Source organism: Python bivittatus, unplaced genomic scaffold (assembly GCF_059951505.1).
Source record: "Python bivittatus isolate LINGU-HERP-01145 unplaced genomic scaffold, Pbiv_v1 ctg000020_np1212, whole genome shotgun sequence".
NCBI classification, from domain to species: domain Eukaryota; kingdom Metazoa; phylum Chordata; class Lepidosauria; order Squamata; family Pythonidae; genus Python; species Python bivittatus.
In genome coordinates, this window is record NW_028277030.1 from 77975510 (window position 1) to 78002901 (window position 27392).

The window sequence follows — 27392 nt, forward strand, 5'->3', positions numbered from 1 at the left end:
GCAATTACAAATGCAATAATTACCATCTCCAGCCTCCCAAATTACATGTCATGGTTTTCTTCTTCCCATAAACAAACCTTTTCATCAATAAATCAATAAATCCCAAAATCACCAGTTCATTTTTAACCATTTTCAGCAAAAAGTCTATAAAGGTTTTCCAGTCTTTTATAAAAGTAGTTGTAATTCCTCTTATTTTAGTTACTAGCCACTCAAATTATGCAATAAATGATATGGATGCACCCCTATGATGCACCCCCATCAGGTGGCAAGAAGTTGCTTCATGCTGTTATAAACTGCTGAAATTGGTTCAGGATTTCACCCTTTTAGTAATTTAATTTCTTAATGAAAAGAAGAGAACAAATATGCTCTCCCATTTACTAGCAGCTTATTAGGAAAATGAAAACCGTGTGGGAAGAGAGTTTTTATTTGAACTATTTAATTTACGATGAGCTGTTCATATGAATTGCCAAGGAAATAAAATTAGACCACACTAGTTTTTGTGGGAAGAAAACCACTGTCCCACTTTCGGTCCATTGGATCACTATCTACAAAATCTGATGCCTTTCCTCCCTGCTTTAGATAATATTTGCTATTGCAATAGTGACAGGAACATGGAACTTGCTCCTGTCACTATTGGACCTGGAACTTGGAACTTCACTTGCTAAAGAAGAACCCTTTTCGCAGAAAGGAGCCTGCAAGTCTACTGTTTCCCAGAGGCATTCTATTGCTTTTGCAAATAATTATCATTGCTTAAACATCTTTATTTAAATTCGATTTGCCACTGTTGTAGCAGAAGCTTTGAGGCAATGCAAATACCTCCAAGACAGAACTGCATTTCCACTGTGGGGTGGGAAGCATTTCACTAAACCCATTCCAAGGAGCTTCCATGTAGGCCCAGAAGCTAAGTGCTTGTCTGCAGTATGTTTGAAAGCCCAGTGAATTCAATCTTTTCTTTTGCAGAGTTTTGAAACGTTGAATTTGGTGGTGGTCTGGTTTCCTAGTTGGTGGGAGCTCTTGCCACCTAGCTCCTGAACTGAAGGCATCAATTACTCTCTTCATTTTGGGAAGGCAGTCACGGGGGGAAAAACCCACTGGAACAGTAACCTTCATTTTACAGCTGGCTGGTCCCCTTCTGAAAAGTAGGGGAAATAGAACAAATTATTGTCAATTTCACACATGAAATTGATACACCTGGGCTCGCCTGCCTTTGGGAAGAGTTGCGAGAATGCACAAGCAATGCAAGCCATCAATCCTAAGTCATCCCACTCTCCTGTCATAACAGCAACAAACAGCCATGACTGGAGCTATGGTAAAAATCATCTGGTTGCAAAACTACTGATGTGTGTCTTTTTGGTATCCTTTGAGGGGACAGGCAAGGCAGGGCACTGATTAAATGCTTGCTTTGGGGGTTTTGTTTTGTTTTACATTCTCCTGTTGACCAGTTGGAGGGATTCTGTTGTTCTCAGGAACCTGAGTTGGCAGAAGTGAATATATTCAGGGGTTAGACTGAAACTGCTTTTGAGAGATTGGGGAGTGAAAACCCTAGAAATGAAAACCCTAACCCAACACCCTGGCTATTGGGTCATACAGACACAGCACAATCTCTGTTCTTTGGATCCTATTTTGCAGAATTTCTTTACCATTTACCAGAATAAGCTCTGGCTAGAAGACTCAGTAGAAATGTTGCCACTCCCTGAGCAGAAGAAACACCTTCCAAAGTGGTTGATTTACTTTAAGGATTGTTTCCAGTCTTTAAAAAATGTACTTTTCTCAGGAACATTGAGATATTGGCTGACTACTTACTTGAATATTTGCTCAGAAGTCTAAGCAGCAGCCATAAATAATTGCTGTTAATCATCCCCTTTTTTGGAAAGAAACTATTTGTAAAACCTCTCTAGCCATGCATTTAACAATATTTCCACTTGCTTTTGTATAAGAAAATGTATGCAGTCACTAACTAGGATGAAATGTCTACCTCAGAATCCATGAGATGATTTGCCACCCCACAGTAGACACCTGAGCTTCATTACTTGCTGAGACATCACCAAATGTGCCTCCTTAGAAATGTTTGAACCAAGATTTGAAAGCAACACAAAAGAGGAAGGCTAAGTAATAAAGCACATGTGGCTGAAACTCTTTTTAAGCAATCTTCTACTTATCAGTATAAGAGCATAATTTTTTCAAAAAGTTTAAACGGTTGCATTTTTTATCATTAATAATTGGGTGGCTTTGCATTAGCTACTTGGTCAGGATGACTGTTGAAAGCCTTTGCAACTGACTGCAAATTTCCAGCCTGAGCTTATAGACAGGATAGTTGGAGGAAGAAGTGTCTGATGGTTTCTACAGCAGTTAGACAATGGGCTATTTATGTGTTGAATAGGAAGAGTATGGAATACATCAAAAATTAACTCTGTGTTATTTGTATAGATGTTAGCTGTAGTTATGCAATCATTTGAATGATTTTATACAGCAAAGTACAGCACTGCGCTTTGACTACCACAGAACTTGATTGATAAACATAGATGAGATCATTTTAAGTTTCTAAAAAAATATTCCAAATTGAGGTCTGTATGGAGCATAGCATGTACCTGGGTTTTGACAAGAATTATGCATATTCAGTTGTTAGTTTGTCCCAGGAGAGCTCTGTATTTTTTCTGAGATTTTTCTAAGGCAAGAAAATCCATATTTGTTTCTATAAGCAAACTGGCCTTATACAGTACGTGCATTTCCCAGCATTGATGTACCTATCTTTCCATAATACATGCCTTTTGTATTTGACTTTGACTTTCTTTGATGTACTGTATGGATTTTTGTATGGAAACTTCTCAAATGCATGTTTTTGGTCTACTGTATTTGAATCAAGGAAGTTTTGAAATGGATGCTTGCATTTGTGAATTGCATGCTTGTCTGTGCCATTCCATTATGTTCTAGTATCCACCATATCCAACATCTGTATCCACATTTGAGGTGTGAGCATGGGGGATAGTCATGAATGAACTGGGGGATGGGAGGCTGAGTACTTTGTGGAAAAATCATGTTCCAAGTTTGGCTTGCTTCTGAAAAAAAAAAGAAAAGATTCAGTGAAGGCATGAAGGTTTGACTCCAAGACTGTTATTATAGCCCCTCTTTTTTTTTTTTTTTGTAGAAATCCCAAAATATTGTTATCTCTTTTCATAGGAATGACTGTAGAGTAAATACTTAGACTTCAGCTTCAATATGAGATAGAGGAGTAGGTGGTGGCAACCTTCTGTCTGCTTGGTGGCAACATTGCTTACAATATGTAATCAACTGTCTAAATATTGAATTAATAAAAGTAACAGTAAATTGATTATGGACATCAACAGTTAAGGCACTAGCAAGCTTGTTCTTTATGCATAAGAAGCAAAGACATTAAGGAGAACTGAACAAGAGTGTGCTATAACTAGAAGGTGAAAAAAGGGCAGGGGAATGGTATCACATTTCATCTCCTTAATGAGTTCCCTCTGGTGCACGTCCTAGTTGCATCACAAAAGCTGGCTTGCATCTTGAGGCAGGAGTGGGGAAGGTTGAGGCTAAATGATAGAGATCTATATTCAATTGTTGGTTGTGATTATCCAATTTTCCTTTGGGTTTCACTTTTCTAATTTTGGGGGCTGGGTTGTAATCTGTATGTAAACGGTCACTGATGGTGGAATTAGCATCCTTTGAGTTTTCTCCTTTACTTTCTTGGGGATATGAGCAGCCTACTTCAATTCTAAATAGGGAAAGGTTGTACATGATTTACGAGGGGCACCAGATTTCTCTTTTGCTGACAGTTGTAGGGATGGAGTAGCACCTATGGCATATTTTATGCAGCCAGAGGTCCCAAGACATAGGAGGGCTTTTATTGTGGTGCATTGTTGTGCTTTCCCTTTTGTAGGGGAGGGAAGGATGGGGAGATATAGGAAGATCCTGGTCATGGCACAGATAGGCCCTCGGCATCTGGCCAAGTAGTCTTTCAAGCATCTTCTTTTCCAGTGTTCACTCTAAAAAGTTATTCACAGTGCTCTTAGTTCTGCAGAACTCAAAAGGGCACCAGGTTGTATAGATCAAGCCTATGTCCATATATTATTCTTGGATGATAATGCACCCAGAGTTCCTTCTGGTGTGTGGGTGGCCATAAAAATGTGTTTAATAAATAAATTATCTGCCTATATTGTAAAATATTATGTCTATAAAATCTGTTGGGAATTGATAACTAGAGCTAGCACGAGCCAGTAGATTAGATGAAGACTATTCTCATATTTTAACATACTCGTATTACTGTTCTTTATTTCAGGTATTCAGTTATGATGATGATATCTTATATTATATTTTTTCCTCATAGTTTTTAGAGTGTTAGGATTAATTTTAATCAACATATATATATATAAATCTTAGTGTTATAATGTTACAGAATTGCATTAGTAACAGTAGCTTTTAGGTGCCTTTTCTATTTTGCATCTCATTTCATTGTTATTATTGGAATGGTTGTAATCCTTACTGCTTTTATATTACTTGTGTGTATGTATGTATGTGTGTGTGTATGTATAAATGTATGTATGTATATGTATGTATGTATATATGTATGTGTATATGTATATTTGAGACACCAGAGTTGACTGAAGCTGAGCATCATCACAATTGAAGAATAACAACAGTGCAAGTAATAAATAAATAATAAACAAACAAACCAGTGCTCTGTGAGTAAAAGTTAAGCCCGCCAAAGAAATACAGCAGCCGTACTTAACATGAAAACTCAACTAAGAGCTGCTATTATGCCCTTGCATATTTTTTCTGTATTATTTTAAGCTGTAATATGAACAATGATAAGGCTTCATTTTCAATATGAGATAATTTTTCAAAAGAAACTAATACATTTTTTAAAAAATGATCAACAATGCAAAACTGAGTTCTTTGCTAGACACTAGCATACTTACTGACAAGCTAAAATGAAATTAGTATACATTTATCCTCTTCCTTTGCCTTTTTGTTCCTACAGGCCTAGTAGTTTTTACTTTTTGATTCACTTGCCCTAGACAAATGGCATGTGAATATTTCAGCTCTGTTCGTTGAATACTCATGTACACACATATCACTTAGATTCTTATCTATTCTTGCAGGAATCAAGGAAAGTGTGTTGAAGGTATGGTAGAAATATTTGACATGCTGCTGGCCACTTCTTCTCGCTTTCGAATGATGAATGTCCAGGGGGAAGAATTTGTGTGCCTTAAATCTATCATCCTACTCAATTCTGGTAAGTGAGACACGTGTTCTTAAAGTTACAACTTGGCCTGAGGAATAACTTATTCCAGGAGATGATTGGAAGTGTATAATCCTGTTTGTTTTCTTGGATATCTCGGTGGCTTCATGTATCACCAACCATGGTATCCTTCCTAGCATTATTAGGCGGTATCATATTGTTATGGGCAATTCTTATTTCGAAGATTGACTCCAAAAGATGGTTCTGGGGAGGTTATTGCTTTGGTCCCTGGCATTCTGCTGTGGACTTGTCAAGATTCTGTTTACTTCTCAGTCCTTGTACCATCCATATGATATATACGCCGGAGGAGATTATCTGAGGTGTGAAAGAGAGCATAGGAATTTCTAAGATGTTGGCCTTACTCATGGTTTGCCTTTGACAGAGTGGCATGGATCATGGCTTGATTCTTCAGATGTTCATGGATGGAAAGTTTTGTATTCTCTCCTCTTCCTCACTACTACCCTGTGCTCTATGAAAAACACTTCATGTGCATCTTTGGGTTCTTCTGAGCAAAATAGGAAAATCCATAGGAGAAAGGAAAGATCGTTTTTCTTCTGTGTACTTCTTTGGTTGTTGTTAGTGTGGTTGGTTACGTGTCTTTAGATCTAAGACAATGTTTTGGAAAACAATTTTGTTCTAGAATAACAATGGTCAAAAACATGTCCCTGTATAGGACACTCTGACCTCCACGTCCTTCTTATTAGGACAGTAACTGGCCCTTCTCATTTACAATTAACAGTTTGATGTTAGGTGCTAGCATGCTCCTCATTTTGTTGAGTGCCATTTTCTTCCCATTAGCCTATTCTCTGTGGATTGAACCAGAGAGCAAGCTGCTGTAGTCAGAGCAACACAAGTTATTGGGGCATCAGCATTCTGAACAGAATATGCAGAAAGCTCATCTTGGTTAAAAACAAAAAAGCAAAACCACCATTCATATACATGGAATAGGATAGCAACTCTAGTTTTAGCTCAAAGCAAGGCATAGCACTGTGAAGCTGCCTTTATTTTGGAAACTGCTTCTAGATGGAGATTTGTTGGAAGACAAGACAGCAGTTGATGTGATTAAGAAAGTCAATGGCAAGAGGCAGAAAATGAACTTTGAATGGTACTCTCTGATTAAGGCAATCAAAAGCAGGATAGTACCACTGCAGTTAAACTGCCTTAGAGCCAAGCTACATATTACAAGATTGATGTAAACTCCTGGAGAAAAGGCAAGATTAAATCCAATATACAATTACAATTAATGCATAATATATTCCACTTTCTACTGAAGAACAATCCCAAAGTGGACAATTCACTGAAACAATACACATTATTTACAGTTAAAATGGATTACAGTTAAAAGCAATTAACAATGTTTAAAAGTACAGTAAAACCTGCTAAAATACAATTTGGTTAGAACCATAAATTACTTTATCTTAAATGTCTATAACACAATCCCTCAATAGTGGAACAGCAGCAGTGGCTTCACCATAGTCTCCATTTAAGCAAAACTCTTCCTGTCTGCCTCCACACAGGAGTGGCCTGGAGGTGTCACAGACCAGAATTAGTTCCAAGGCCTTTTGGCCTCACTCAATAAAGAATCTCCACAAAGATTCATCTAATGCATATTACAAGGGGATGTCACCATGAGGAATTGGCTACCACTTGGATAAGGTAGCATCATTGCAGAATAGTAAGACAGGGCAGAGGTTCAAGGTACATTGATCCACATACACATAAGGGCAACATTACTAGGTGAGTTCTGGTTTCAGTGCACAGGTATTCAGAACTTCACACATAACTACCAGCTTAGAATATGCTTTCCCTCACACTCAAGTTGCCTAGTAGAAATTTTGTCGTGGGCTGCTTTGGATCAAGCAATTTCTCAATGCCACATGCTATGTTTTTACTGTGATAAATGCAAAGGAGTTTCTTTCACATGAATACCTACACCACTGGATTGGCTTTGCATTATTAAGCTAGTTGATTTATTGGCATGGCCGCATTGATACATTTATTGTGACCAAGAACATATCTGGCCATTCTTACACCAGCTCTTTCCCACTTCATGGCTTTCAAATGTGTTGAAACTTCAACTCTTGTAGTTCCTAGCCAGCTAGTTGGGCTACTTAGGGAATATGGAAATGACAGCTAGGTTACTAAATTGGAGAAGTTGTGTTATGATTCAGACTAGATCTGTACAATTCATGTCTTGTAAAGCTCAATACTGTTCACCAGCTATGTATTTTGACTCACCGCTCCTGTCCAACTAAAACATGGGGTTGAAGGAAGAGATCAGGCAGACATGCTGGTGGGCTACATTAAATGTGGTGGATTCCAAATTCTATATGCCAGATTTTCACACACACTCTCTCTTTGCGAACACAAAGTATAGTATCAGACACCACTGATGGAATTTTTCCAGATACAGTATTAGGACAGCAACTTGCTTCTTGATACAAGGGCATCATCAAGATGACATTTCAGTAACAAATATGATCTTGATTACTCTGCATAAATAATATTGGCCCATTTAATTACATAACAAAGTTGTCTTTTTCAGAAAAACAGAAGTGCCATATAGCATTGCACTTTTCTGAATACCATAGCTTATGACCATATGCAAGAGTCTCAGTTCAAAATAAATAATTTAATTTTATTTAGAAGCCTTACACCTATCATATTTTGCAGTAGTAAGTGAGTTTAGATCTTCAGTAGGATGTTCCTTGCATAAGTAACTTTCTTTAGAATGGAGCCTTTGAGACTAGAAACCAAGGTCAGAAAATAAGACGGAAGATCCAGTTTTATGTATGTTTCACATTGTTTGCTTTAGAGAAGTAGAAGAAGAAGAAGGGGGGGAAAAAAAAAAGAACTTGGACAAACCCAGCACTTAGGCTGATGGCACTGAGCATTTGGCTTCTAGTCTGCCCCCTCCTATATTGTGAAAGAGTCTGACTGACTTTTATAGGAGTTCTCTGGAGTTAATGTGTTTCAGCTTGCAGGCCAAGCATCCAGTTGCAAATCTTGAGCCATGCGGCTAGAATACTGATGATCTGATAAAGGGGTGTGGAGCCTGTGACAACCTGACTCTCTTATTTTGAGAGTGATCAATGTTTACATTAGGTTCTCTCCTTTCTCTCCCTTCCTTCCTTCCTTTCTTCCTTCCTTTTTTTTTTTTTTTTTTGCTCTGGATGAAAAGCTTGTTGTTTCAAAAATGACCATCTCTGAGAGAAAACTAAGGCTAGTTCTTTGTTCCTCTATAATGGCCATCATGACACAGCAAGCTTATGGTTAACTTAATCATGATTTATTCACTTTGCTGAGCCATAACCTGACTCATTTGTGGTTCAGTATGTCAGACTGACATACCATAAGTCACCTAAGAATGCTATTTCATATGGAGCTCTTTTTAAAAAAACAGTGTTCCAGAGTCATATGGCAGGATTGTGCCATCTCACCCCAAAATGTTTTGATCAGTGCTAAAGTTCTATGCTTGCTAATAGGCATACAATTATTTTCTTCTACTGAATATGAATCAATTAATCTATAGTATTGCATGCCACAGTCAAGATCAAAACCTCAATTCAAGCAAATTATGTTAGTCCTGTATAATATTTGTAAGTGTTAAAGCAATTTTTCAAGTTTGTTGTGTTTTGCTTCCATTTATTTAGTTCATTGGGAGTTTGAGAAGCCTTTCTCTGGTACCCTCCAGATCTGTTTGGATTCAGACTTCCAGAACTCCAGGAGATGTAGTCCTAACTCACCTGGAAGGTGCCAGGTTGAGGAAGGTTGCCTTGAGCATTTGTTCCTTCCTTTCTATTGAGAAGGAGGAGTCATTGACTTTTGTGGGCCATACTCCCAGATAATTCTACACAAAATTTAGCTTCTGTCTGTAGTACCTTCCTCACCTCCTGAAGGTCCCAACAATGTGCTGGTCAGCTACACTAATCTGTGTTCTGTGTCAAAAAACTATCTAACAGATAAATTACACTCCAGAAATAACCAGCGTACCAGATCCAACTGATTAGATCCAGAATGCTATCTCACAAGAAAGAAATTACAGGCAGCTATGCATTTGATTCAAAGACACCTCCTACAACAAACCACACTAAGATGTTAAACCATAAATGTAACTATAAGAGGTTCCTAGACACTAAGAAGGCTCATTTTACAGCCTCTGTGTGGTCAGAATTAGAAATTTCAGCAAAAGGGTCCAGTTCAATCATATTCTGGAACACTGTATGTGGCATCCTGAAATTCTTTCACATTCCCATCCCAGCCTCAACATTTGAGGAATACTATGGTTATTTATTTGCCAATTCTAACCAGGCCTCTTCCTCAACTCAGATACTCGAGCTTCCCCCTCTAAACAAACTGTCTTCTTGGCCACTGGTTTCAGCAGCAGAAATTAAACATATCACACACTCTCTAAAATCTAGCAAGGCACTGGGCAAGGACTTTTTGCCTGCTGAGCTTTTTAAATCATATATTGACTGGTGGAGTCCATTACTAGCAAGCTTGTTCTCTCAGATAAATAACACTCCCACAGGATGCGAATTGTCTACTGTAGTCCCTATATAAAAAAAAGGAGACAAAGGAGACCCCAGAAATTATAGACCTATAAGCCTTATTGACATAGTGGCTAAGATGTATGCCAGATATCTCCTAAGCAGAATAGAGGTCTGGGAGTATGAAAAGAAACTTCTAGTAGAAGAACAGGCAGAGTTCAGGCCTGAGCACTCTACTATACACAATTGCTTTACTTTATACCATCTTATAACAAAGTACACAACAGCAGGAAAACAGCTATATACCATCTTTGGTGACTTTAGAACAGCATTTGATTCTATTAACAGAGACATTCTGTGGAAGAAACTGGCTGATCTAGTCCCTATATCAAAGGTGTATAAGGCTGATCTAGTCCTTATATCAAAGGTGTATAAGGCTGATCTAGTCCTTATATCAAAGGTGTATAAGTAACACCTATAATGACCTATGGCACAGAATGGTGGGAGCTGTCACAGTCATCATTACTTGAACAAACCCAGACCTGCTTCTTAAGGTCCATTTTGGGAACTGACAAAAACACTCCAGCCTCCTCTGTTAGAGCTGAAACAGGCATTCACTCCATCCACAGCTGTACAATAATTTGAACTTTCAATTCTTGGTGGAAGATACTTTCAGTGGATCATTACCAAAAAAAAAAAAAAGTCTTATTGAACAGCCTGGCATGACCCAACCTATTACATGGTTAATCAGTTTACCAAGACCATCTCACTCCCTGGATTTTCACTTCCATATTTCATCTCAGTCAGCCACCAAGCTAAGGACATGTACAAACAGAGGGTTCTGGATATTAGTGCTCAAGCTGATGCAGAGACACTAATATTAACAACATAGAGACATTAACATCAAAGCCTTAAAATGGCTGGCCCAGAACAAAAAGACCTTTCAACCAGAAAAATATCTAACAATGGGCCTGACACAGAGTCAAAGAACAGCCCTAATCAGAGCAAGGTTTGAGCTTCTGAATCCTCTTTGACTGCCAACTGTATGCTTCAGCCAGAGAACAGCATTTAAAGTCGATAATTGACAGGAGAGCACATTGGGCCCCCATCAATAAGCTACCTTACTTCCTCTAAGGTACAAACCCATGGACAGTAAGAAAGACTGCTAAATTTATAGCTAAGGCCATTCAACTGAGAGCTATCTATCTAGATCAGATTGGGGTCAACTGCCAACCTTACCTGATTATTTCACTGAATTTTTTTATATCCCAACACGCTGTATTATTTTATTATTTTATCATTTTATCTGATATGGTCATTAGACTAATCAATAAACAATAAACTGTAAACTGTCTGTAGTATCAATTCTGCTTTTGGTAAAGAAAACTATAAGAATACTGATACTGCTAGGCAACTCCTCTTCTCTTCTCTTCTCTTCTCTTCTCTTCTCTTCTCTTCTCTTCTCTTCTCTTCTCTTCTCTTCTCTTCTCTTCTCTTCTCTTCTCTTCTCTTCTCTTCTCTTCTCTTCTCTCTCTCCCACAGGGGTCTATACGTTTCTTTCCAGCACACTGAAATCGCTGGAGGAAAAAGAGCATATCCATCGTGTTCTGGATAAGATCACTGACACTTTGATACATCTAATGGCCAAATCTGGCCTTTCCCAGCAGCAACAACATAGGCGCCTGGCTCAGCTCCTCCTCATCCTTTCCCACATCAGGCACATGAGGTAAGTGGTTACCCAGTGGGCCTTAGGACAAGGCAGTTTGGTGCTGTCTTCTGTACGGAGGAGACCTCTTCCTGCAATGTCCTACTGTTGTTATCTTAAACTTAAGGGAATGATGAGATTCATAGCAAAATTGACAGTCCAAGGTAAAGTTTGCAAATGTCTAAAATCCCTCAAGATACGCTGGAATGCTGGAAGTCATCTAAACATCAGCATTCATTTGTGCTGGAAATGTCAAAGAGAGGTACGTCAGATGATGATCACAAACTTTATTTGGGCTTGACCTCAATTACTTTGGGTAGTGTAGTGGTAAAAGTGCTAATTTGATTATGAAAGCCATATGTATTTCATGTTACACTTGTGTAATTTCATTCTTTTGTTTGTTGTTGTTTATAATTCTCCATTCATTCCAGTGGAAATATACCCATTGTACAGTGCCTACGTATTTTCAAATGCACTGCAAAGGTCAAATGGGGTTAGAAAAATCTGTATTTGCTTTTTAAAAAATGCTGTACTGCCATTGATCCTAAAATGGGGTATTAATGTGAGGGTTGCAAGTTACTTTTCTGGCCTGGTGCTTTCTCTTTGGAATACCATCCTCCCACAAATTTGTACAGCTCCCACCCTGGTGACTTTTTAGGAGTCTGAATTCCTGGCTGTTCTCCCATGCCTTGAGGTAGGGTGTGTGCTGAGCCCCTATTGGTTGTGGGGTTTTGTTTTTTTGGTTATGTTGTTGTTGTTTTCTGGATATGCATGGTTGTTTTTTCTTTCTTTAAACTGTAAGCCGCCCAGAGTAATCTGGGGCCAGGCGGCCTCTAAATTTAATTAATTAAATGAATAAATTCTCCCACAATCAGCTTGCTGCTTTTCTCATGTATCCTGAATCTGCCCTCTAAGTTGCACTGCCCCACCTAGACAGGCTATTAATCAATATATTGGAACATGCTTTGCATCATTCAAAACAAATCCCCAAGCAACAGTAGAGCCAAACTTGGAATCTCTTGGAATAATGGTATTTAATTTTATTTTTATCTGAACCTATAGCAATAAAGGGATGGAGCACCTCTACAACATGAAGTGCAAGAACGTGGTCCCTCTTTATGATTTATTGCTGGAAATGCTGGACGCTCACCGTCTGCATGCTCCTGCAGCTAGGAACACACCCCACAATGAAGATGAGCTCCCAAACCAGCTGACCGTGGCATCTGCTTCAATGCATTCCTTACCACCTTGCTATGTGAACAAACAGGAAGATGAACCTGAGCAGGAAGCAATCTGAGTCCAGATTACAAACAGCCTACAGGTTTCTGACCATCCCATCAGAAAACTTCAGGCTTAGATGAACTGGTACCATATCTAAGCACTCCAATACTCAACAATCACCAGTGATTCCCGAAACATTGATGGTCATGATCATTAATGGAAGAACATTTATAATTTTGGACATAATATATGGGTTCAGAAACAGAATATCCTGTATTTGTGTTAGCAAAACACAAGCATGAGGATTCCTGTACTCTGTTTGCTGGTATCATATTGAGAAGTTGGGTGAACTTTCAGTTTGAAATCAATTGGGCAGAAATCCCAGCTGAGTTGAGTAGGTGATGTTTACATGTAATGTTTATTGGCCTTTTGGTGGATACAAGAAGAGTACCCCACACATAGATACAATATACAAAAACAGTGATGATTAAGAACTAAGATTCTATTAGACTCCCATTTTTAATCATGTTTTAAGAGAAAGGAGGGGGAGAAACATGGATTTAGGACTTCCCTGTTGAGATTCATTCCTTTCAGTAATATATACAATAAACAAATAGATTAATTTATCCTCTCTCTCAAACTCTTTAGACTGCTTCAGTTTACTTCAGCAAGAAAACCCCTTCAGTTAACTTAAGATAACTGTGAGGTGTTAAACTGTTGTGGTATCCCCAAGGGTATGACCCAGCCCTACAGAGTTTACCCTAACAAAGGTAAGCAGGTGGACTGAAAATTCGTATTAGCCTTTTTTAACTGACAGATATATTTAGAATTCAATGCATGGGCCTGCTAAGTACACAATCCAGGTCCAACTTAAAAGATTTTTTTTCCCACATCTGTCTGAGGGTGAATCTCTGCACTGACAATTACAGATGCTAATAACCCATAGCCCAGTTGAAATATGAAAGTATATCAGTTAATTGTGAATCACCTAAGGACCTCTGGCTGGAAATACAGTTGATCAATTGAACATATTATATGATCTAGTTCACACCTTAATGGATAGGTCATGTATGAGCTGTGAAAACCCGACTGATCATTTGAAAAATTATGTATGTGCTGCCAACTCCAGGAATGGGATGGTCTGCCCATTCTGCTTGCTTGCTTTCCACTGGGGGTGACTTAGTGGGAAAGCAGCACCCTCACACATTCACATGGTATCTGAAACTGACCTTTAGAAAATCCCAGGTCTATTCAGTGCAATCAGTGCTCCGCAGGAGCAGGGAAATAATTCTGACTTTTGGGGAGCTAACTTGAACAAGGCCATGGGTCTGCATGTGATCTCCCCAATATCTCCCAAAACAACTGAACTTAATGCTGGGTCACAGCTGAGAGCATGAGGAAAGGACAAGTTGTTTTGCACTGCAGGTGAGATCACACACTGCCATTTGGGTCCTGCACATCTTGACACCTTCTAAAGTGAGGGGCACACATACAGGACAGGGCAGATCAAAATCTGCAGATGATCAGCAGCAACCACTTTTGGTAACATACCACGTTCCCTTCCCAAATACATGCCCAAATGTTGTGAAGAGTCTTATTTCATCTTGTTTTACAGTGTTCTCACCAACACTTCTAGTCTGAGGTTTGTTGCTGGTGGCCTTGCTTTTTATTAGCACAGTAAAATATCTATTTTCAAAACATAAAAAGAAGAACAAAAATCAATGCTCCTGCTTTGACATTTCCCCAAAACCACTGGGGGTATGAAGTGCCTTGCCAAAAATGTATACAGTTGTATGTTCAATACTCACATTGTATATATATTACATTGTATATGTTACATTGTAATATATTGCACGATATATTAACAACAAAAAGTGTCCTTGTAGGGCCATAATTAAAGGAAGCAAATTTTAGTCATTTATACCCCAGTGCTTACTGCAAACCTAGACATTTTTAACTGGGAGTTAGCCCCATAGAATGCAGTGGGACATACTTCTGAATAGACAAGCACAGGATCAGGCTACAATAACTATAATTTGGTGTTTCTATTTTTGTAAGGGAAAACACTTTTGCTATTTTTCTAATCTACTGGTTCCTTGAAGGTAGAAAAGTTCCCTCGTATTTGTTGCTTTGGTTGTTTGTTTCATTCACTTCTGCTGGGTTGGAAATTCCATCTAAGAAATTCAAAGCTTGGGAGGTTTCCCCTCCATCAAAGTGAATGGTGAACATTTCAAGCACAGGAGCTCTATGGGTACATTGGTGGCCAGACGGGTAGACTTCTGAATAGATGTAGGCAGCCATTACTCCTTTTCTGTCTACCCTCACACAAGGCAGAAGATTAAAATTAGTCTCGATCTATTTAAGTAATATACACGACATCTATTTTCCTAACCACCACAGAGATAATTACTTTGCCTTGAGAAATAAACAGGCAAAAGAAATGCAAGCAAGGAAGCTGGAGGTGGCAGGGGGTGGGGATAGGCTCTTACCACGAGAATGTGAGATGTCTTTAGCTTTAATGCCAGCACAACTGGGACAGGTCCAGCTTGGGAACTGAAATTGCTTTCTGTCAAAAGTGTGAAACTTAAGAAAAATATCTAGTTGTCCTTATTGTTAGTTTGCTGGAAGCATTGTATTATCCTTATTACTATTGTTTTGGAAGCACCTTAATGAATGCAGTGTGTGTGTTTCTGTGCATATAATACACACATGCAAAGCTCACCTATCAGACAACTGAATGTAGCTGTTCTATATACCCAGTTGACAGGTTAAATACAACAAAATCATGTTAAAAAAAAAAAAATTCAGCTATCTTCTCTCATATGCAATCATGTGTGCCTAAGGCTTAGCGATTGTTAAAAATCATTACTGCATATCTGATTTTATATTCCTAAGAGACAAGACAGCCCTCACTTTGTCTAGGACTGAACACAAGAAAACTGTCCTTCAATGAAGGAAGGACTTTCATGGCAGCTAATTCTGCTTTTTGGCCAAATCCAAAGGACTTTGCCTCTAATGGGTTCCTAATAGTATGCAAGGATGGGTTTCTACCCCACCTCCCAAGTTAGATTTTGAAACAGCAAACCAAACTGCCCTTAAAGTGTTGGAAATGTCGCTATTTACCAAATCATTATAATGCAACTAATGAATATCTAATGCTGATTTAGAGGCTCACAGAAGAAAAGAGGGAGCTGTAAATTTTTATCTGAGCTTTTGTAAGGGCAAATTTTCTGTGTGTGAAATCCTGATTTAAACTGAGTGCTGTTGTGGATTCTCGCTCAGGCAGATCTCCTGCCAACCAGCTCCATCCTCTCCCGTCCTCCTCTTCTGGGGCTCTTGAAATCTGCTGCAGGATGTGCTTAGCTCCGCTGGTCAAGCTCCCATTACTCGCAATATATCTATAAGCAGCTTGAACGCTCTGACTCCTGTGCGAAGAGACTAAGGAAGTATACCTGCATAATGATAATGGTGTTACCTATTAGAGCAGAAGAGGTGCCCTACAACCATTCTGCTTTTCCAGCCACATATGAATCTGGTTGCTGGGGAGTATTGAGTATTGAGAATTCTTCGTAGGCATCAGCATTCTTCACCATGAGGGAATCTCAGAGAGGGGCAAATGGAAGAACAACACAAATTAACAGCTGCAATCCCATGGCATAGTTAAGCACAAGATTCTGCTCCTCTTGAAAGGGACTGAAATCTCTTGAAAGCACCTGAGGCAAGATTGGCCTATGTTTTGTGCAAAGAAGATGGTCCCTCCCACGATTGTCCTGTTAAGCTCCAGCTAAGAAACATTTCTCCTTTTTGTGATGTGTTGATGTTCAGGAGAAAGATGGACACAGATTAGGCTCAAATGTAGCCCTAGAACAAAGGTACAAATATAGGGTTACCAGACATCCGGCAAAGGGAGGACATGTCCTCCTTTTTGCCTTCATGTCCTCTGCTCAGCAGACATTGCCTTAAAATCAAATATTGTCTGGCTTTTTGAGTATCTACAAGCTATCTCTTCCTGAGCAGCTTTTCTCCTCAGAGCAAACCTTCCCTAATCAGTGCTAACCACAAGTTAACAAGCTCTGCTCTGTGCCTTGATTAGTGTCCTCCCACTGGCTTGTGCTGCTGCCTGAAATTGACAAGATCTTAATCAGTTACATGCCTCTAGCACATTCCTGCCATTGAAAAACCACTCTTTCTTATGTTGGAAAAAGTATTTTCATATACTGTACATGTAGGCCTAAATTAAAAAAAAATTTTTTTTTTGCAGTTTTACCCTGTAATTTTTGTCATGGACTCCAAGAAAGTTAAAGGAATTAGTGTGTCCCCCTTTCCCCCCCATTTGTTCTCATTCCCAATTGTCTGTGTCCTCCTTTGCCTTTTCAGATATCTGGTAACCCTATACAAATGAAGCCCCCACCCCTGCTTCTCTGTGAAAAGTTTTACAATCGTTGTGGAGGGTCATTGTGAGGCTTGGTTTCTGAAATCATTCATGCTGCCATGATCTCAGAAGATGGGCACCACTGAATTGCCATATCCTTCCTGTCCTGAAAATCAGGACCATTGATTCATCACCACTGAAAATCAGCTAGGTCTTTATTATATATATCACAGCCTTATTCATCTCCCTGGATGGGAATACACATTCCTATTTACATCAAACAACGCATCCACCTGGTTTAAGAGCACCCGGATAAGCATTGCAATGTATGTCTTCATTTACACAGTGGTTCTGTGCACAACTCTGTCCTGCTGGATATTGGTGCTAGTGTTTGCCATATGTTTTGGTGTGAACCTGAGCCTTCATTTTGTACACATGTTCTTAATGCTACTGCTTTTAACACCAAGCTAGAAGCCAACTGTTCAGCCAGTGGACTTCTGGATATATGGATGCTCAAGTATTTACTGCAGATTCACTCAAATGAATCAATTGTTCTGCCTTGCAAGCTAGCTCTTCTGAAAGCTCTTCTCAAATGCACCGTGGTCCTGTAAAGTGGTTCTTCAGTTCTGAAGTAAGCACTAAGTCAAGATTTGATCTTCATGCAGTGCTTTTAAGCTATTAGCCTAAAGTTGTTGAAGTGGCATTTTTATATAAACCTTGGGAGTACCAAAAATACTTTTGATGTTCAAAACCCTTTTTCTTTCATTGGTGCATTCTCTCATTTTAATTCAACTCTGGATGTATTTCGGTCTTGAATGTTGTTCTGTAAACAATTGTTGCCTTTGGAGGGGCTTTACAACTTTGCACTGTCCTGGAAAGATTTTTGTAAAGAATCTAACCTTTTGTTTTGCGTTCAGATGTGCCTGAATTTATATGCTGCCATGCTGCCAACCTGTCTTTAGTGGGAATGTTATCCTGCAATGCACCTTTTAAAACAAAGCTGTGTGCTCCTCAGTCTTGAAGTGCCCATCCGAGTATGGTAAACAGTCAACAGTCGAAAGATGCTAGTCAGAAAATAAACTCAACAGGCTACTTTATGCCACATTATTGTACATTTTTTTTAAATGAAGCTTTTGTGCACTACATTACCCTTTATTGTAAAGTTTTTCCTTTATTATGAGGCTTATGTGCCATAATGTATTTGTAGAATTATTCTGCTCTTTTGCTAATGCACATAATAGCGTAATTGGTGTGTCTGTTTTGTTAGGGTCGCTTTGTTAAATGAAAAAAGGTTAAATCCTTTTCTTCTTCTTCTTCTTTTTTGCACATTTGAAAGAATGTTACAAACAGCTTTTAAAAAAATCAGCAGGATATCTGATCTGTCAAGATTTTCTCAGCTTTGATGTCAAAATAAAAAAGTGAATTACAGCATTGGGATATGTCAATGCATTTCTAAAGTTTATCACCTTGGGTAAAATCATGATTAATTAACAGTTACATTAATCTCATTTAGCTGTAGTGAAATGAATTTGTTTGTCTTTGAACCTAAGGTAATGTTATAGAATGTTTAATAATGTGAAGGAAAATACATGAGTAATTAAAACAGAGTTAAGAAAAATTCCAATGGTTTTAAGATTTAGTTGAAGAGGTGCAAAACAACTTGACAGTCATCCTCTTAAAGCAGATTTATTATATGTGCAACCTTGGCCTTTTCATTCAAAATGTCTAGTCACCCACTAGTTATTGACATCAAGCCCATGTTCTTCATCCTTCATCTGGCCCTTACTCCAGCAATTAGTTGCAAAAAAGATTCTGTAAGAAAACATGCAGCACTCCTAAACTTCAGAAACACAGTTCAAGATTGGAGCTTTGTGTGGGTTCAGATATGAACCAATGTCAAAATGGGTTACCCCTTCTTACCCAGACGCTGAGATCTAATTGGGTTAACCAACTCCATATCAAAGTGAGGGATATCCTAATTTTAACCTTTGTGCATGCAGACTGAGTGCCTAGAGTGGGCTCAACATGTTTCGGAAATGCTAAGGGGTCAACATTATGCCTGAAGGGGTTAAGGTTAGGGTGTCTATAGCATTGAACTGTGATGGTTCAATTAAGATGAACATGCTTTCCAAATCAGATCATTAGGCAAGTGCATGCTATCTTTTCATAGTTTTGCTTAAACTATTTCAGATGGATCAGAAGCATCATCCATAGTAGAAAACTGCTTTTTTAAAGCTGTTCTTTAATCAATACTTCGTCTGGGAGAGAAAACAAATGGGAGGAAGAAAATGAATCCCATTTTTAGGCTAAATATTACAACTGGTGATGTGTTTATTTCTTGTGTTATTGTAATGTAGTTACACATGAAGCAATATTATGTTTTCAGGTACTGTACCAACATATCCATTAGTTAATAATCTATTCCAGATAAAAGATAGGTAAATGATCGGGGTGGGGGCGGTGGAGCAGGAAAGAAAATGGAGGAAGGAGATGAGAGAAACTGGAAAGAAGTCTAACTAAATATAGTTTACCAATACCATTAACTGATACCATTAACAACTGATACCATTAACTAGATTTCTGAGGCCTGAGAGGGCATGAATGCACTGCATATACAGTACCTCCTGGTTATGGGATGCAGGCAACTGTATGTTAGCTTGCAGGTAGTCTATAGTTCAAAGATCCTAGCTTACAAAAGTAGCACAAGCATGTTTGGGGAAAAATTGGACTTCACTTACACTTGCCAAACACTGACCAGATCTGTGAGAAATGACTGGTACTGTGTCATTACCATTAGGCCAGACTGCTAAATGTGACTTAGCTATGAAAAAGCTAGTAACCTAGTTTACTTTTGTTCAGTCTTACAAAAAACTTTATGCGAAAGCATTGCTTGTTTGCATTAATGCATCATGCTTTGAAAGCCTGCTTTAGACAATTTTCGGTTAACCTGCCATTCCTTTCTAGGTACCTGCAATTTGCAACCTTCAGGGTTAAGTGGTTGACAAGAGTCACAAAGGCTCTGAAACTAACAAACATTATTTGCTGATTATCCCCCAAAGTGCACTTTTTCTGCGGCCCTTCAGACCTCCATCAACTACCCTTCAGTGGGGTCTCCTGCTGGCATGGCGACAGAGGATTGTTCAGATGACAGGCACACGGGGCAGGGGCTGGAGAAATTAGCAGGCTGCACCTTCATTACTCAGATTAGCTCGTCAAGGCAAGCAAACTGAAGGTAATGTCCATTCACATAATTGATCATAAACTCAGTTGAAAAAGGCATTACAGTTCAGTTGGCCCTGTGGTTAAGGTCCCTCCCTTTTGAGCTGCTTTCCAGTATGGAAAAGAAATTGTGGTGCAGGCTGGATTCTGCAATTAGCGACGCAGGCTGTGAAGGGCCTGTTATTTAAAGCCAGGGTTCTTGTGCATCACTTCTTAGTTGCTCAGGGCAGATCAGACAAAAATGCCAAGGATTCTGGGTGTGTGTGTGTGTGTGTGTGTGTGTGCAGTTTTTGTGGCCATGATGTACAGAACTGGGCTATCTTAATGAAAGAAATTCAGCCAGTATGAACAACAATTATGTTCAGTGAATGCCATCATAATCATCATCATCATCATCATCATGCTTCATCTTCATCCATGCTCAGGAAGTGAAACAATTAAGAAAATGTTGCATGGCAAATCACCTGCACACCTGTGTCCTGCTCAGCAATGATCACTGAATTGTGGGAAATTTTGTTCAAGTCACTTCTGAAAGAATGGCAATCTCGTGGAATTAGTAGAACAACTAAGATGTGAGATTCAAGACTGCTATGTTACTGAATGAAAATGAACTTTTTCTGAACAGGTCCAAGGCTCCTAACTCTTATAAAACATAATCTGCATGAGTTTTAACTTTTAAGGCAGAGTTATTGATCGTCATTGATCAGATTATCACAGAGGTGTATACATTTATAAAACCAGAAGGCTGTGATTTTAAGATGTACCACACTGTGAGTTTTGTTTCAAATGTGGGTAACTGAATTTAAAATCTGGTCTCATCCATTAATGGCTCTACAGGATTATTTAAAAAACTGCAGTCTGCTGAATCATCTTCTAGGCTGTGCTGGGTAAGAAAGTGATTTGACAGCTAGAACATGTGACCATGTTCATGGAGGTTTGTGTATAATGTTTTTTCCAGAATAAAAGTCCATGTTTATTAACTATAGGAATGCTGTATTAACATTTACCTTAAACACTGCATATCCTCAGTTTGTAGCTGTAGTAGCAGAGAGCGTGTAAACACATGCATGAATGCACACACACATACAACACTAAGACTACTTGGAGAAAAAATGGAAAAGAGGCTGGCCATACTTCAATTCCAGAGGTCCATGCAGGTTGAATCCATACACAATTACTTCACCTTTGCCAAATACCTGCTGGATTGGCCTGACAGTGGAGATTGTGTCCCGCTGGTTCAGGAAAGGCTAATTGCACTCCAGCACCCAAGAATGTGTGTCCTGTTGCCCATATTTATGGGCACATTCTCTTATTGGAAGTGGGTAGATGATGTGACATTATGATCTATGTTGTTTAGGCTAGTTTTCTGTCACTCTGATTGGCTAATCAGATTTTTAAAATGTACCTGATCTTCTTTCATGGGAAGGAAGAATCTGGAACCTTATTTAACTCCCCAAAGCAGTGGAGACTTTAAGACATACCATCTTTTCTTTTCAAAACAAACCAGTCCACAGGAAATCCCTTTTGTCCCCATAACCTAGGCTACCACTGACTAAGAAAGGCCTTCTAGCAGCCGTTTGCTGTGAGGGCCACTTCATTGCTAACAGTTTGGTAATTTACACCTTACAACCTGTTTTCTGTGGGTATGCCTCACATTAGAAGAATTTCCAGTTTGGCCTTGAAACATACTTGCAGGGGAATGCGATATGATCTCTGGAAAAGCTGAACATATTTCTCTCTGTTGATAGCTGCAGAGCCAACAGGTATCTCTCCCCTCTTGTCTATTGTCGAAGCAGATGGTGTAGGCTAAAACCACTCAAAAGTCAGGTTGCTTCATCCAGTTCTCCAAATATCTTCTCACTGAGCAAGTTCCAGGTAAAATAAACCTGTTTTTAGTAAAGCTATTCCCTATTTCATTAAATTCCATCTCTCATGGTACAGCACATCAATAACCCTGGGCTGGGAAACTTTGGCCCACTAATACTCACCAAATTAACTCCCAGCATCCCTCACCATCATCCATATTGGCCAGAGCTCCTGAGACCTGTAGTTCGGCAACCTCCAGAAGACCACCTGTCCCCGCCCCTCACCCGGATCCCCAAAGTGCCAGCTCATCCCATCTGGAATCTGTCAGTTTTGAAAACGGATGTTAATAGGACAAACAGGGTGGCGTTAACATCTCTGTTCTTCAGATAAAATACATTAAAACAACACAGAGCACTTTGAGTTCTCCTTTAAGATATTTCTTTCTACTCTGGTGAACAGCCATTTCATAAAATTCTGATTTTTATCTGCTGTTTGTAATGCACAGTGAAGTTTGGCTTCTAACAATGTCTCCGTTTATTTATTTGCCCCTTTGAAGCAACTTTATACTGGAGGTTTGGCAATCGCACTGGATGGCATTCATCAGGGCATCATTTACTTTTTAACATTATATAAAAATCATTAAACTGTGAGTAAGATCAAGACTCGGTTCCTCAGGCAATACATGAATACTGCTGTAGAGCCATCTCTCCAATGCTTCCAAACCTCACATCAGCTTTGGAACTACACTTTCTAACTTGGGACCCATTTTATTGTTCTTGTTTAATGCTCTGGGTGTCTGGATGCAGTGGCTTGCTCTGTTGGTAGCTGGTTAACCCTCCCTCTCTCTCCCTGCCCATTGTAGGGACTGAACTTCTAAGCTGGGAAGAAAGAGGCTGCCCCCGGGGTAGTGAGAGCAGGCAGGCAGTTTTGTTTTGGGTTGTAGCCCTCACTGGGTGGGTTATCCATTTTCCCATAAGTCGGTAGCTTTCCCAGGAGAAAAATGCTCCACACCCATTTATGTTTTTGTATTTGGGTGGGATAGTGACGTAAAGCAGAGAAATTTGGAAGCTGGAGGCAATGTAACTGAACAATATGGAGTAACTCAACCAACCAACCAACCAACCAACCAACCAACCAACCAACCAACCAATAAATAAATAAATAAAATGGTCATACAAGATTATTCCTAATGCCTTTAGGGCAGATGCTGTAGTCTAACTCTTGAATCAAGCCATATTCTTGCATCTGAGCATGGCTAGGTATAAAAACCCTTCTTAGAGAATAGCAGAAGCTTCCTTCTTAAGCTAGACTTCTGTTGCAGGTTTGGGTGAGCTTCTGTGGTAAAGAATAGTGGTACTACCAGAAATAAGTGATTAGATCAAAGCTAACTTCTGAACCCGCAGCCACATATATTATTATTTGTTCTATTTTATGTGTGTTAAAAACAGTCATAGCCATGTTGGTCATTAGAAAAAAAATAACCTCACTTACTGTATAATCATACATAGTTGGACAAATCTTTGTTAGGCTCAGCAGAAAGTCACAGAAGAACATGCGACATTTTGGTTCTTCAAACCTGAAGAATTAGGAAGGTGCTGTGGACAAACCTGAATGGTAGGACTGCTAGGAAAATGCGTTCAACTTGCGGAGAAGAAAAGGGATTTTGATTCCCCCGTCTGATGAATCTGGAAACCTGGAAAAGCAATGATGACCAGGCTGCAAGGAGTGCTGAATGTATGACCCTGAATGCCATGAATGATTCTCTGGGTCTTTTACAAATTCAAGAAATAATTATTTTAAAGATAAAGATTCGGCACTGAAGAAAGGAAGGCCAAGAGGGAGAACTCAACTTCTTAGGGTTGGTGTCTGCTGGATCCTTAGTCTAGCAAACAGCAATATAAACCCTGAGCAGCAAGGGTGCCTGCAGGGGGATGTCATAAAAGTCAAGATGGCAGCCACCACCATATGATCAAAGCCTAACCCCCTTTTATATGCATTGTAATGTATGGCTCACTTGTATGTATGTATGTAAATATTGTATAAATTTTATATATGCGTGGCTATGGCTGCCATCTTCATTTTTTTGATTTCCCCCTCCCTCCCCATGGACTAGGGAGCCACTTTGGTGTAGTGATTAAAGGCACCAGGCTAGAAACTGGGAGACTGTGAATTCTTGTCCCACCTTTGGCAGAAAGCCAGCTGGCTGACCTTGGGCCAATCAGTCTCTCTCAGCCCTATGAAGGAGGCAATGGCAAACCACTTCCAAAATCTTGGCAAGAAAACTGCAGGGACTAATCCAGGTAGTCGCCAGGAGTCAAAAAACTGACCTGAAGACATAAAACCATGGACTGCCCTGCTGAGTAGTATGTATCCAGTTCCTTAAAGCAGCTTTCTTCAGCCTGTTGTTGGCTGGGTCTGATGAGAGTTGTAGTTGACATTTATGACGATCTATATCTTCTTTGCCTTTCTGTTCTACTGACTCAGTGAAGTTTTTACAATACACAGAGTCAACAGCTCACTGGCATTCAGATGAATTCAATTTATTGCTCTCTTTCATGAGTAAAATTATTTATTTGGAAAAGCCCCCCCCCCCAAGTCAACTGGTTCTACAATTATTTGCTTTTGAAATAAACAAAAGTTCAGTCAATCTTTTCCTTTACCTGCTTTATCCTTTCAACAGATTTAATGTGAGATTGGGGAGCCATGAACCATTCAAGGGGTTGCTGCTGTGCGTGCATACACAGACCCAGATGATATGAGGTGGCCCTCAAAAGCAGCCACGCCAAGACTCTGCAGGGCCTTGGTGCTTCAGCACTCTGAGCAGCAAGGGCAGAGTGTTGCCTCACTCATTTGGCAAATGCTCCTCCAAATGGTTGCGACACCCTTACTAAATCTGCATTTGACGAAATGTATTTTTCTTGAATGTATATTCCCTTGAGATATTTTCTAATCCAAGACATCATCCTTTGTTGTAAAATAATTATGCAATAGCTAGAACAGAGGGATTTAAAATCATGTAAGTAGTTGACTTATTAAGGATTTGTTTACCATCAGCCATGTGTGCTGAAAGATAACAGAAACCATCCTTTAGTATATTGTAACATAAGAGTCAGGATCAAAAGAACTATACTTGTGATTTATCCAAGAATGTTGGATTTAAAGAACACATTCTGAGATCCTTATCCCATTTTTTTCCAATAAAAATATTTTGCTATGTGGGTTGGTGCATGTTGTTTAACAACTATAAATTCAAAGACCCCCGGACATGCTGAATTAATTGGGCATTTCATTTGATTCTAGTCAGGTTGTTCAGCAGGAAAGAATGTATTAATCCTGTTCTTTTACTTTCCTTGAGCCATATGCTGGACATGTGTTTGATTCAGATTTCTTGTATCTTAAGCAGAAGGTCCAGTGCAGAGATCCAGTGGAGGGGTGGGGGAAGAGAAAGACATTTTTAAACTTTTGTGTTAATCAGGAAGTATTTTCCAATTTGTTGCAAGCAGGTATGGCATAATGTTGTTGGGTAATTCTATGTCTACAGAAGACTGTATCATCCTCTCACCTCATAAGGACTGGTGAATTTTGAATCCCTGCATAGATACTGTTTTGCATTGAAAATGCGTATCTTATTCAGAGACACTGATTTCCCCCTCGCTTTCCTCTCAGTTCTTTCTATAATTTCTCAGTTGCTGCTCCCAAGATGTGCAGCAGAAAAGTACAGAGTGATGAGCGGGAATTGGGCACAATGATTCTAATATACCTGTTTAACAGGATCCTTGGCAATTTGTAGATTTCTATTCTGTTCTGTTCGATTCTTCTCAAAAGGTGAAGAATTGCTGAGAAAGCTTCCCAGCCCACCCCCACCCCTCAACTCAGATGAGATTACTATTTCACCGCTTCTAGTGCCCCTACTCTAAAAGTACGGAGAATGGTCCCAAGAAAAATGTCTTATACGAACTATGTTAAGGGATAATTTCCATTTTTTTAAGTGTGGAAAATATGCCAATAGTTAAAAGAACTGCTGCAGAAAGTGAAGAATCCGACTGTTGATTAGAGCAAATATATAACACTTCTTAATGTTAGTAAGTGGTATTTGATGATCGATTCATACGTTTTCCACATTATCTCCGAGTTCAAAAAGTCTTATTCCCAAGCCCAGGTTCTGCCCACTGAGCATCTTTTCTACAGTGAAAATGGTCGAGAGCGGCTAAATGTGGTGCTCTCTCAGGCAGGAAGGAAAGAACAGTAAACACCTCCACACCGATAGTTGGAAGTGATAATTACAAACTGTTGGTGTGACAAGAGGGGAGGGGAGGGGAGGGGAGGGATGATGGATTGCAAGCCTATCTCATCCAATCTCTTTCTCTCTTTTGTGCACAAACACACCACTATGTGTAGGGAAACTGTCCTAGTTTTATATAAAGACTCTTTCCTGTTGAACTGGATGCCTGATAATTACAGAGACATGCTCAGGCAGTTTTCTTGGCAGCTGTATGGAAATGGTTTGCCACAGCTTAGAGGGCTTTTTAAATAGTGAATAGTTCTGAAATTCCCAAGTGGTTCCCTAAGCAAATATTGACCAGAACTTACCCGACTTAACTTCTGAGCTCTGCCAAGGTTCTCTTACAGCTCTTCTAACTGGAATTGTTTTAAGTTTTCTTTTGCTGAAGATTTGTTCGGACACTTTGTTCCCTGTTGTCCATCATCTCTAAATGTTACTATTAGTCGTAACTAAGTGTAGGTCTGCAACAGGAAGTCTTCGTATTCACACACATAATTCCCCAGGACCTGGAATCATGATACTGCAGCTCATGTAGAAAGGTTTGTCTCTACAGAAAGGTTCCCCGCTGTAGACGGTTGTGCTGTATCTATGAACAACTGTCTCTTCCCTGAGGTCATACTGTTTTAAAGGAAAGAATGCTGTTCACTCTCTTTACTTGCTGAATTCTATATGGCTTTGCTCACAGACCACTGGAAATATACTGCATTTCTATAAAATTTCAATCCATCCTAAAGTACCATTCTGGTGTTGAGAAAGAACAATTAAAAGATTTCTAACTTTTTGAACAGTTCCAGGCTTCACTTGAGGACAGAGAATGATTATCAACTCAATTTCTACTGTAGAAATGATAGCAATTGACTCTTCCTTCAACCATATAAACATAATTTAATTCATATCAGGATGTCACTGCAATTCAATCAACTTGCTTTTTTCCTCCAATTTCTGTCTCCCAGTCCAGTGCACTGCTATTTACCTTTTCAAAGTATATTCAGAAATGAAAGGTAGAATGTTAAATTTTTGCAACACCAATTTTTAAA

At 39.3% G+C, this 27392-nt stretch overlaps 1 protein-coding gene across 6 annotated transcripts in view; it reads left to right on the top strand.

Moving 5' to 3' along the window:
* ESR1 (estrogen receptor 1) overlaps positions 1-17375 on the top strand; it is a 209219-nt gene extending 191844 nt beyond the window's left edge. For all 6 annotated transcript variants that reach the window (XM_088142122.1, XM_088142129.1, XM_088142136.1 and 3 more), the window contains exons 7-9: positions 5121-5254; positions 11293-11476; positions 12518-17375. In XM_088142122.1, coding sequence (XP_087998248.1) covers positions 5121-5254; positions 11293-11476; positions 12518-12752 — 553 coding nt within the window. In that variant the 3' untranslated portion in view covers positions 12753-17375. The remainder of the gene's footprint in view (positions 1-5120; positions 5255-11292; positions 11477-12517) is intronic.
* The last annotated feature ends 10017 nt before the right edge of the window (positions 17376-27392 follow it).